At 44.0% G+C, this 13002-nt stretch overlaps 1 protein-coding gene across 1 annotated transcript in view; it reads left to right on the forward strand.

Moving 5' to 3' along the window:
* Window positions 1–13002, forward strand: part of LOC116396212 (receptor-type tyrosine-protein phosphatase N2-like) — a 142930-nt gene that overhangs the window by 22596 nt on the left and 107332 nt on the right. Inside the window, exon 9 of the mRNA XM_031870675.1 lies at window positions 2621–2700. Within this exon, the coding sequence (XP_031726535.1) occupies window positions 2621–2700 (80 nt within the window). The remainder of the gene's footprint in view (window positions 1–2620; window positions 2701–13002) is intronic.

The raw sequence follows: 13002 nt of genomic DNA on the forward strand, positions 1-13002 counted from the left end.
CCCCCCCCCCCCCCCCCCCCCCCATGTGTTCGTGTCACATGACAGAGCAGTAGGAACTTTTAATATCAGTACTTTTACTTTGGAAACTTGAGTACATTTAACTTCTGATTTGCTTTTGAATGCTTTTTCTTGAAAGGAAGTGTTTCTCCTTTGTGTCATTACTCTGGTTTTATAAGTCGTTTTTTTCAGGTTCATCCTTCTTTGTCCTTAAAAGAAAGGAGCCTTCTGTGTGTGACAGACTGAACTTTTTCTGGATTTCTTTCTGTTCGTGCCGTCAGAGCTGTCACTTTCTTTTCAGACGGCAGGATGTATCGATTCAGTTTCCAACGACATCGTGATCTGCAGATCTTTCTTGTTTTTTGTTTTTTTTTAACAGACAATCAGTCGTCATAATGCTGCTGTTAGTTAAAAACCTCTGAATCGCTATAAACATACGGAGAATCTGGAGGGCAACGAGGCAATATTTTCACATCAGAAGCATCCCGGTTCTCCGTTTGTAGTCCGAGTAGTATTGACCAATCTCGTTCGAGCAGTCTTCGGTTGAATGCGCGTAAACGGTACGCGTAAACGGTACGCGTAAACGGTACGCGTGTGGAGCAAAAGAGGCCGAAATGCAATCTGGGAAAACAGCAGCGATCTTCCGAAGATGATTTTGTTTTTTTATTGGTTTAAAATCAGCCACGTGTGAAACAATCCGGTCGCACACGTTGTCCCTCAACTCCAAGTTGCTAATCGGACTTTAAGCAACGAGCAGCGCGGAGAAAAGGAAGCGCCGGCCCGAATATCTGCTAGCCTCAGATAATACCTCATTTGCATATTTAAACATACATTTTCAGAAAACTTCCAATACAAATGTTAACTTTATCTATATTCTACTGCGGGTATCTATTAGTCCTTCTGTACATGCCCTATTCACCCTTCATGATGTATTTGTCGGTGTTCACATCTTTAAGACATATTTCTAAATGACGGATAGAAGCAGCATCAGATGTACTGAGGGCGTCTCTGGGCCGGTGAGTGACGGGGTTCACTGTGGCGTCTTTGTGCCCTGGGTGGCGGAGGCCGACAGATGGATGTGTGATCAACTCGGCATGAGTGATTTTTCTCCCTCCTCATCGCACACGGAGACGTTCTTCTTCTGCGCCCCGGCTGACAAATCGCTTCATAGAATGTGACAAATATATCGGCCTCGTCACCTCGGAGGAGAAATGATGGTCAGAAGAAAGAAGTGCGCGGAGCTCCTGAGACGGAGCGGCCGAGGCTCTTTCTTTGCCTCCAGAAAACAAATGTTTAGTGGAATATAGCAGGTGCAGCGTAGAGCAGGACAGTATGTTGTAGAATACATCAGACAGCAAAGAAAAGTGTTTTTATGTATTATTTATTTTCTAATGGGGATGGTTAATCTGACCCGCTCTAATTAGCCTGTTATTTCACCTTAGAACAGTAGAATGCCCAAAGAAACCCAATTAAGACCACACAATAATGTTTATTTTATTTTTATTTTTTAAATGCATGGCTGGGAATGTCAAATGAAGTTTGTTTAACAGTTTTGTGACCTGATGGTCGGTGAGACGGGAGAGAACAAGTGTTGAAAGATGAGGGCGAGTGCCTCCATAGAAGCCTGGCGTGATGGGCTGACAGTCAGAGAAACGCTCCCCAGGAAAGAAATGTATGGATTCTGTTAGAATATCCAAGAGAGACGAGATCATTAATATTTATTTATTTTACTGAAACTGAAGCGTTGGACTTCACAGCTTCCAAAAACGACGAATGTGCAGAATCCATCGACCTGAAATGAAAAAAAAAACACTTTTCTGTGTCTCTGAAAACATTTTGGACATTTCTTTTAAAGATGTGACCTGCTCCATTAACGATGTCACCGTATTTTATAATAACGTTGTAACAGTAGCAGCCACTTCCCATAAGCAGCTCACAATAGCCCCTGGAGGGGAGCCCAGTAATAGATCTTCCTGCCGGGCCTTTAGTCTGAATTACAGCGGGGGAAAACAAAAGGTTAATCACATTGGGAGACTCCGCTCTGCCTCTGACCACCCAGCTTCTCTCCCTCTGTGTTTTCAATTCAAGCTCCTTTTATTGGGCATGAATGTTGGATGAACAGGAGACGAAAAAGAAAAAAGAAAAAGCACCTGGAAAAACAACACAGCTGTCTTTTTGTTCCCTTTTTTTCTGCCACCTTTAATTTGCATCCATCACGTCTGTATGCAATCACCAATGCGTCGAATCAAAATGTAAATGCATCGTAGAAATGCGTCCATCGGAGCGTCCTCTTGTTGATGACCAAATAGTCCTCTCACCCCCCCCCCCCCCCTTCTCTCTTCATCTCCCACCTCTCCAAAAAAAAAAAAAAAAAAAAAAAAAAAAAAAAAAACAGAGGATAACTCACAGTGGTGATGGGGATTGAAACTGCCTAAAGGATCGCCACAGGTTGAAGCTTCTGTCTTTTTTTTTTTTTTTTTCAAGCACCACGTATGGCTGAGCTTTAATGAGCACAGCTCCTTTTGAAAAACAACAGCTCTCCACCAAAGTAGACTGTGAGGATGTCTTTTTGTAAAGCTTCTAACTGTGTGTGTGTGTGTGTGTGCGTGTGTGTGTTTTACAGCGTGGTGGGCCCTGCTGTGACCTTCAAAGTGAGCCCGAACACTCACAACGTCAGCACTGCAGATGTGGCCAACGTGGCAGGTAGGCTCTCCTTGAGTAGTGTCGTCTTTATACGGGCAGAGGGGGAACAGACGACGGGCCGTTATCACTGGCCGGCTGCTGCTCCTGAGGCACCAGATGAACATTTTTTTCAGAACTTATGACTTCAGTAAAATGTGTGGCTTTTTGTGTTCTGCTGTACCCACGCTGCCGCTTATTGGCGAGTATTTTTTGTTTTATCGCTTTGTGTTGAGTTTTTTGGTTTCAGTTTGGATAAGCGTTTGCCCATTTTGAAAGGATTTCTCTTCTTTTTGTGTCGCAAATCTCCGTGCAGCCGTAGTTTGTTTAGCTTCATTGTGGGAATCCATCGGAGAGTTGGACATGGGCCTAAAAACACAAGCTCGAAAAAACAAAGAAAAAAGAAAAAATAGCCAGAGAGACACCAGAAATGTGTTGTTTTTGGGAAATGAGGCAGTTGATTAATGCCTTTCGTAAACACGGAAATTCTGATTCTGATTCTCTAAAGGACACACAATGAGGCCTTCAGTTGTATGAGTTGTACCAAAACGAATCCAGTTCAGTTAAAGGGAAACTAAACTAGTCGAAGTAAACAAGACTAGCCAAGTTTAAGACCGGATAAAACGTGTTAAATTCCTAAAACAGTATATCTCCAATCTGTATGTATTGCCCCAAAATCTTTCAACAGGAAATGCATCATATGAAAGATAATGTTAATTTTAACGTAGCCGTACCTGCTTTCAATGCTACCTTCTGCTAAATATGCTAGCTATTGCCCCAGGGGGCCGAAATGACTTCTCCTGGTTTCCAGACGGAGGCGGGCTTGTGATGAACGGCGCTTCAGATCTGGCCTACACGGGGTCGTCTGCTCAAATTGATCCAGGTCCACGTCCCCCAAACCACTCTGAATCTGATTTATAGACCGGAGCTATGTGCCTCTCTCTTATGTGGAGGACATATAATACATAACATCACTGCCTCTGAATGTTTTAAGGTTTCAGGGATCTGGGGAATGTGGATCATACGAGTTACAATCAAAGATCACGCATAGTTTAAGTGGTTGGATTGGGTGGGAACGTTTCTTCATTGTCTTCACCAGCTAATCTCATTTGAATTAAGGTCTATTACCAGATAAACACATCCATCCCAGAGAAAAAACAAGCTGCGTGCAACTATAATCATGTTAGAATGAAAAAACCTGAAAACTAAATTTCACCCTACAAAAACAACACTCCAGGAACAAAACCAGAAAGATGAGCAACACATAATAAATCCCTCTGTATGCGGAGGCTTGAAGAACAGGAAGCATGTCATTACCGAAGCTTTGATGAGTCCGTACTTTCTCAGGAGTTTGTGTTCGGCTGCTCGATTATGGCAAAAACGTTACTGGTTTCAGAACTATTTGACAGAATAAGTCATTGACTTTGGAAACATCCTGCATTCAGAAAGAAAATGTTGCATTTGAAAGTGCATCGATCTGGTGAAGAAGAAAGTGCACTCGGTTCCTCAGTTCAAGATCCTCCGAATCAAAATGACTCAGTTCAGGCTGTTCTGTCACATGAAGAGGGGCCTCTGTAATAATCTCTGAGGGCAATCCAGCGGTGGAGACACTGTGAAGGTGTGTGTGTGTGTGTGTGTGTGCTGAAATACAGTGTGACTCACGGTAATGAGGCGAGGGTGTTGATGAAGTGGGGAATAAAGAGAGGAGGAATGTTTGCCATTAGCCAAGCTGTCAGTCCAGAGAGAGAGAGAGAGAGCGAGAGAGAGAGAGAGAGAGAGACTTTCCTGATATTCCCTCATCCCGATTCCAGATCCACACACACCACGTAACTTACATGAGTAGCTCACTGTCTATCCCTGCTTGGTGATTGCAACCCCACCTCCTCTCTCACACACACACACATACACACACACACACACGTTGTGCTGATTATGCAACGGCTTCACTCCTGTTTCATTTTGTGCCATTGTTGGCCGTTCTCATTTCCCGCCGGCTCTGCGGGGTCACGGATGAGCCTCGATTGTTATTAATGCAAACATTTGACAGAACGTGCTCGAAATGAAATATGGCGTCCCCTCGGCTAAAGTGCAATGGTGTGGGCGGGCTCGTCTTTAAAGTGTCGTTTGTCATATTCAACTAGAATATCAATCCATCCCAAAGCGTACATTTACCCCCCCCCCCCCCCCCACTGGCCAAGGTTTATGGCGCTTTTCTGAAACATTAAGCTTTACGCCGCCATTGTAATGACGGCGTTTTATCATCATTTGTTGCCGCTCAGCAGGCGGATGGCAGAGATTCTGTCACAAACGTGTGTTTCGGTGGAACGCTTTCGGCAGCTTTGCTCGAGATAATTCGGTTTGGTTTGATTTAATCCCTGCGAACACGTCAGTACGACGTCGGTGTGCGCCGAAGGAATGTTCAAATACATCCAACTGTGTACGTACAGAGGTGGAAGAAGGATTCAGATCCTTCAGTGCGGACGTTTTTATTCTGGAGGCTGCAGATTGAATTGAGTTGTGTTACACTGAGACGTGTTTTCTGATATCCAGGAAGCTATCGTGAGCAAATAGAAATACAAACCCGAGAATATAAAGTTGTTATAAAAGTTCTGAGAATATCTTATGATGTTATGACAATGCAAATATGTATGTTCTGAGAAGTATCAGATATGTTCTTCACCTGTGTCATGTCATGTCCAATGGGCCATTGCGATGGTGTGACACACACAAAATACTCATTAATTAATTCCATCCATCCATTTAGTTATTATATTATGTTTATACACATATTATATATTTGTATTTTTGTATTTTATACCCTATTATTTTTATCATTATTATTATTTCTTTAGTAGAGACAGATCAGCAAATGTTTATTATAGTTAATATAATAAATAAAAGTAGTATTATCTGTTTAAACTTATTTTAAGACGAGTGTATTATTTATATTATTAAATTACTCATATTGGTGCATTTAGCGACGTTTTCATGTTGTAGGTGGAGCTGGTGAGCTGGTTTTTAACCCTTTTATGAATTATTGCATAGTTCCATCTGTACGGATGGATCCCTTTCTACAAGCTGATAATGTGTTTAATATGTTGTCAAATAAATATAGTAGAGTAAGAAGTACAATATTTCCTTCTGAAATGTAAAAGTAGATTAAAAGTATAGAGTACTATAAATTGAATTACTATTTTCAGTGTAGTGCACCATTGGAGTATCTATACCTACATACATGTAGAGCACTATCTTATGTGTGACTTTGTCTTCTAATCTTGTTATATGAGACAATAAATGAAGCCGGTTCTGAATGCAGCCTCACAGGTTTAAACCTCATCTTTCTTCCATCTTACACCGGATCGATTCTGACCCCCCGGCCTCCGCTGGGCCGGGCCAGACCGGCGGTGGTGTTGCATTTTAAGAAGCCACGTTCCCACTTCTGTCACGCGCGTCCGCCCATTGTGAGCCACTCTGGGGATGGGGGGGGCTACTGGGGGGTGGGGCATTGTCAAACGTGGGGGGTGGATGTCAAGATGGTGGGCAGCGAGGTGGTGACCCTCATTGTCTGGTTGAGCGGTGGGCGGGGGACCCGGAGGCTACTTCCAGCGGTGCGTCACGGCCGTGAGAACGAGACCCCGTGAATAGGCCGGGGGGTCAGGGTCAGGACAGCGGGCAGCTCAATTAGCACTTAAAGCAGGAGGAGAGCAGCTGAGATAGCCTCATCCCTGCACCGGCTGTTCATTTTTTTATCCCACCAGCACTTGTTTTTTTGCATACATGCTAATCATGCCTCTGAGTGTGAGGAGAGATACTCACACATGTCCAAAAAGCTGTCCACTCCTGGGACTCTGTCAGTCGCCGCTGGTCAGTTTCTGTCTTCTCTCCGGTTAAACTGGCCCGTCTTTGTTACGGGCACACAATAGCTGGTTGCTCAGTGAGTCAATGTTGCATCTGAAGTTTGATTTGTGTGCTGACGTGTAAATGATTTCCTGGCAGAGAGGTCACTTCAAAAAAAGGGCATTGTCCACCCTGGAGAGGGGGGGCACCAGTGAACGGCTAATTTACATGCTAATTAATGGAATACCCTTAAAAAAAGTGGCGGGGAAGTGCCTGTCATTCTTATCTAGTTCACATATCAATCAACAAAAGATCTTTTTATCAACGTGATTGGGTTTTCAAAACATAATTCATTTTATTTTAGATTTTTTATTTTTTTGTGGCATTTCTTTCTCTATCTAAAGTGTTTCTCTGGTGAATCCTAAATACCTACAATCCTAACTGTTGACAGCACACACATCAAGGTGAAGACCAGTGTCAGCATCAATACAAGTGCATTAAGATAACAGAACCTGTCGATATAGGGTGCTTTATGCCGTCTCAATAAAGGCAACATCGCTAAACAATGTGTGGGGAATAAGTCATATTTAAGAAGAGACGTATGACGAAGATGTTGTGTCTTAACGTGGACACATTGTGGACAAATCAAGTAGATGTCCACATGATATAAAGGAAGAACTGGTGATGAGGATGCAGATATGTTTTTATTTTCACCTTTTTAGCTAATATGTAAAGCAGCCAGTTATAATTGCTCCAATAAAACCTAAAACCAAATGACGACTGCCGACAGGTGTTAGATCTTTTCTGTTAGTGACCTCTTTATCACACATGAGTCTAAATACAGCCTGAGCTCATTAGTGATTTCAAATTGATTCCCAAATCTGTGACTAAACAAGAAAAAGAAGAAGGAGTCCAATTAGGCTGGTTATTTTAAATCTCTTCAGATTTGGCACAAACATCCTCTTGGACTCGAGATTAACTGATTAGAATTTAGATGTTCAAAGGTCACGTGTCTTCACAAAACATTTAGTTGGCCTGAACTCAAAGTGTCATTGAGTTTTTTTTGACGTTTCTTCTAAAACTTAACTTAGTTTTGTTGCCTCAACCTAACTGTATGTAGCTACTTTAAGCCCAACCATGATGCCGTAAACCTAACTAAAAAGTTGTGTTGCCTCAACCTAACTTTTGTTGTCTGGAAAAAGAAGTCATTCCCAGTGACACAAACATCCTTCTCCTGTTCTGGATCGCTGGGGGCGACATTGGGCGAAGGCAGAGTTCACCCTGGACAGGTCGCCTCACTAATGCAGGGCTGACGCATAGAGACAGCCACACCTACAGGCTAACCTAACCTAAGCTAAGCTGTATGTCTCTGGACTGTGGGAGGAAACCGGAGAACCCGGAGGGAACCCACGCTGACACGAGAACAAGCAAACTCCACACAGTTTTCTTCTGGTCTATGCATTGTCAAAATGTGATGTCTTGTTTGATTACATTATCATATTGTTATCATCAGTAGTAGTAGTTGTGGTAAAGTGTAAAACAATAGAGTAAAATTATCATCCCATAATAACAAACCTGTTGTTGGTTACCAGGTCATTCCTCGCTGCCTGTTGAAAAGGTAACACGCTTACAAATGACAAAGAAGAAGTTGTTCAGCGGCTGCATTTGTAGAGGAGGAAACAATGTCAGACTGATATGTTTCTGTCACCGAGCTTCAAACCAGATCCCCGATGACCGGGGTGGAAGGAAAAGGCTTTTAGGTTTCTTCAACAAAGGCATCCGTTGCGTCCTGGGCCTTTGCTTTCCTCCCCTCGATTTTGTGTCTCGTCACTTCCTTCCGTCTGAGTGGATTAGCATAGATCTCTTACGCTGAAGGGACTGACCTTCACTGCAGCTAAACACTTGTCAAAATGCCAAATGTAATTACCGAGCTCTTTAGGTCAAAGTAATGCGTTTCATCTACCTCACTTCTCCCCGTTATTGATGCGCAGGCCTCTCGGACCTCAGACTGCAGTCGAGGTCCTTGCTCTGCCTCCGTCTCTTTCTTCCTGCATGTGTTTTGCGTGTCACAACAAAAGCGGAGGAAATGTATGTGCAATTATGCCGAAGTAATGTGGGCAAATTGTTATCTATGTGGACAAGTTAGCACGTTTCGCTGCACCGCGAGATGTCTTTGTGTGACTTTGTCGGCCTATGCGCTCTCAGATCCTGTGATTATGGATAATTTCAAGTTATCTCGCCGAGCTGTAGAGTGCCTCACTAACACCGCCTCACAAAGGTCGTCATCATCGTCATCTGCCTTCCGGTCCTCCGTAAATGGCATGCAATGACGACTCTGTTACGCTGTTTTGACACCAGCTGTCCATCGAGGGAGACTTGTCTTGTAGACTGTGGTCGAATCTCCCTCTGAACCCCAAAACGCACCGGCGGGATTGAAAAGCATGTTTTCTTTAAACAATCGCTGTACCTCCTGTGTTTATCTTAGCCAGAAGCTGTAAAAACCGTCATTACCGTCAGATTTGTATCTGTCCGGCGTTCCTTAAACATATCAAGTGCAACTAACACTTGCCTCATAAAAAGCAACCAAAATGAATGTTAAAATTGTGATATTTCATCAAAAAAATGTTAGTCCTCATGTCTCATTTAATAAACAATTGGCTTTAACCAGATTGTGTTAAAAACACTAAATTCGGTCCTCAGCACAACTAATGATTGACTCGACTGAGACCAACAGTCACGTGACTAAAATTCAGTGAAACTTTGACTGAACTGCCGGCTGCTGAACACAGAGCAGAGAGGAGAGACGAGGCTGTAAAGATGTAAATATAATGTACACGTACAGCCTCCATTTTCCCCCCCAACATTGGTAACACTTGTGGCGACTTGGAAAATAAATTCTATGATTTGTGGAATGGTAACTGTGTCATACTGCACTTGAGACATTTTTAAGTTCCCTCTACTTCCAGTCATGATTGTTCTGTTTCCATAGAGGTGCAGGACTTTAATATTGCAGTGAAAACCGAGGCCACAGAGAGTCAAATTTGACAGGAGCAAAAAACGCCCCAAAACTGCTTTGGGGTTCAGCGGGTTAAGCTTAAACATCAGAGTCGTAGCTCCCCCAGTTATTTCCAAAGAAGCATCCTTTCCTTATTGCTCCGATATGACTTTCGGCGATGTGCACAGTTGCAGAGAAACATTTTATGGTCCCGTTTGACAACCCATCCAAACACGCTGTCATTAGTTACAGCGCCAACTGATTTTGTGTCATCGCATGTCGCTGCGTGGAACTTATTTAATTGTTCCCAATCGTTTGCTGCAGTGATTGCATTGGAAACAGCTCCGGCGTGTAGGGATCCATCTCTCTCTCTCTCTCTCTCTCTCTCTCTCTCTGCCCTTCAGGAGCAGCAGTTAAATTAATTTCAGTTCACTTGCTAATCAGTTTTCATCGCACGCCAAAGGCTAATCGATGCTAGAAGTTTTCTCTCACCTGTTGCTGAGGGAAGGAATCAGAATGGGGGAGGGAGGGAGACGAGATGAAAGGTGAACTGGTTGCTTAGTGATGCAATTTGCTGTGACACCGCGTTTCTTTTTTTTATCTCGTCGCCTGTCGTCAGAGCCGAGCTGGAGGCGTTTTGTGAATTGCAAGATGCCTCATCCGAGCTTTAAAAACCCTGCACATCCCCCCTCCCCCTCCCCCGACGATCCCGAGTCACCTGTGGTTATTTTTGGTCCAACTTCAGAGAGAGCGTGGAGCTGTGTGCTGTCCTCTGGAGCTTTGCAAGCATCTGCGAGCCCTGCCGTCGAGCGATGGGGAGGGATGCGACGGGGAGGGGAAGGGATGGGGGGAGGGGGGGGGGCACAGGTGTCGTGCCGAGCTCGAGTTTGCACAGCGGTGCAACGTGATCCCCGAGCCAGCCGCGCAGCCGCCCTGCCAGCCACTCAGCCGAGCAGCCGGGCCTGATTTTCCCCGGCCTGCTGGCATCGCCAACCCTTCTCTCCCGCTTCCCCGCAGCTGGCAGCGTCTCTGCGAGTTGGTCTCGGGCTCCTGACGTTCGCCGCGAGGTTTGGCAGACCTCTCACAGATGGCCACCTCGTAGCGAAAAAGCTGGCTCCGCTCTTGCATTACTTTTTGCAGCCTCCCTACCCGGCACACTGAGCTGTAGTGGAAGGAGAAGGCTGCCGGTGGGTGTGCTGCGACGTTTCTGCCGGCGGTGAGAGGTGTGAGAGCTGAACTCTGCAGCAGCTCTCAATCACTTTTCTGATGCTTTGTGGTTTGTGCTGTTTCCAGTTGTTGGACTGGAAACAGGCTCACCACACACACACACATCAAGCCTTCACATACATCCCAACCAACCCTGCTTTATAATTTTAATAGGCCCGTAATAGTCCAATCTTTTACATTCAAAATGATGGGACAGTGTCAAGGTGCCTCTTGGCTTCATATTTTATTTATACTGTAATTTAAATCCCACTGCATTACCTTTAATTTATACCCCACTAACTTTGTAATCCCAGCTGAACGGAAGAACAGACCTCGACCTCCCCAAAACTCGATAGCACTGAGATTGAATCATTTTAAATACATTTTTTTTTAAGTGCAGTGGATGGGAGTCAAATCATCATAGAATGTTCTTAATATCCTCAGATTTAATGACCATGTCTGTGTGATGACTGCTCCTAATTATAACGTAATCGTCCTGCTGTTTTTTTTAAGCTTCCTTGCTGGCACAGAATGACATGGTACCTGTAATATCATAAGTACAGTTATTGAAATATGAAAAGACAGTAGGTCTTCTCTTGTGCGTTGACGGGGAGGATATCTTCTTATTGCCTTCCCTTCTCATCTTGTTTAAACTACTATTTTAATAACTGTAGCATCTTTTAAAATTGTACAATTCATATTGTATTTTGCCTAATGTTGAAATTCGAATAATTCACGGGAAAATAAACACTGTTAATTAATAAACAAATGGAACAAATGTACTAAGTCTGTCATTACACAGCTGAATTGATTCTAATCTCCATAAAACGGCCATGTTGGGAGCATTGAGCCATTCGACACGCACCATTTGCTGCTCATAGTGCACGCTAGAGGCGTACAGTAGCCTGGATGGGCCAATTCCAGGGAGCGAATGTGATAAAGCTACAGCGTTTGAATATTTTGGGTCATGTCAATAAAAGACAAAATGATGGAGATAAATCTAAAGACAATAATTCTGAAGAATAAGGAGATACACCACAGGTCACTAGGTTAAACAAATGAACTATAAATTAACTATATTTCCTTAATTGATTAGAAGTTTTCTGAAATTTGATATCAACATATCGTAATAAGGCATTATCTTATTCAATATGTGTCCATCTCGCTGGTCTTACGGTGGCTTCCATTGATTGTGGCAACGTATCTTCAAACGGTTCGTTTATCTTACGGAAAAGTTACTCCTCGTTTTTTGTGCGTTTTCCTACAAAAGTCCAGCGACACGTGTCCCCTCTGGTGTAACCCATCTACCTTGTGTGGGTTTTATTGTGGTCTATATACTTCCTGGTTCATGATTCATGGAATTGATTTTGCAGCCTGGTCGTGGCTAATGCTTGTCTGTGTCGAAATCGACAGGAAAAAGGAAGCTCTGTTGGCGTTGCTTCACTTTTGGATTGCGCAAAAAAAGATCAGCAGCCAACGGCGCAAATTCGTTTTGTCGGCGTTCACCTGAGTTCAACAGGTCATAAAACTCTGGATTTTATGACCTGAGTATTTTCCGTGATGTCGCCAAAACTAAACCGTACGCTCTCCGTCTCCGAGGCCACAAAAAAAAGGTTCCCTCCTTGCAGGAGGCGAGTCCTTTTCTTCTGGAGTTTGACTGCAGCTCAGGTTTTTCAGGACGCTCGTGTTATCACAGACCCCTGACAAGAAGCCGCCTGTTGCTCGCTCTCTCGGCGGCCCTGTCTGGACCCGGCGACTCATTTGTAGCCACGTCTTCAAGATGCCTGATGAGATGTAGAGGCAGACAGCTGGATTGATTGGCCCCTCTTGAGCGCACAGGGCCTTGATTACAACTGCACTCAAGTGCCCCCCCCCCCCTCCCATCAACCCCTCTGTGATTTCTCTTTCCCACTCTTGTTCCCTTTCGTCTAGCTCTCTCCTCTCAGCCTTTTCTCATGATTTCTTTCTTCCCCTCCACAAAGCGAGTTGAGGGCTGCCGAGGAGAGAATAGAAAAGAGCAGAATGACTAACGGAGATTTTGCCTTCGCGTGGTTGTTCTGGAAAGCAGAGCCGCCGCCCCTTTAAGGACTGGTTTGAGATGAATTTTTGGAATCACGCTTCAATGTGAGAGGATCAGATCAATTTCACGTCTGTCCTGTAAATTAGGAAATCGTACCAAAAGCCTTGTGCAGCATTGTTCAGGCGCTCTATATTTCCCCTGCAACAAATAGATAGAAGTATCTTGGTATGTTGGCAGTAATCTAATCCTAATTTTGATTTACAATCAT

This window comes from Anarrhichthys ocellatus, unplaced genomic scaffold (assembly GCF_004355925.1).
Source record: "Anarrhichthys ocellatus isolate YVR2014 unplaced genomic scaffold, GSC_Weel_1.0 scaffold54, whole genome shotgun sequence".
Classification (NCBI taxonomy): Eukaryota; Metazoa; Chordata; class Actinopteri; order Perciformes; family Anarhichadidae; genus Anarrhichthys; species Anarrhichthys ocellatus.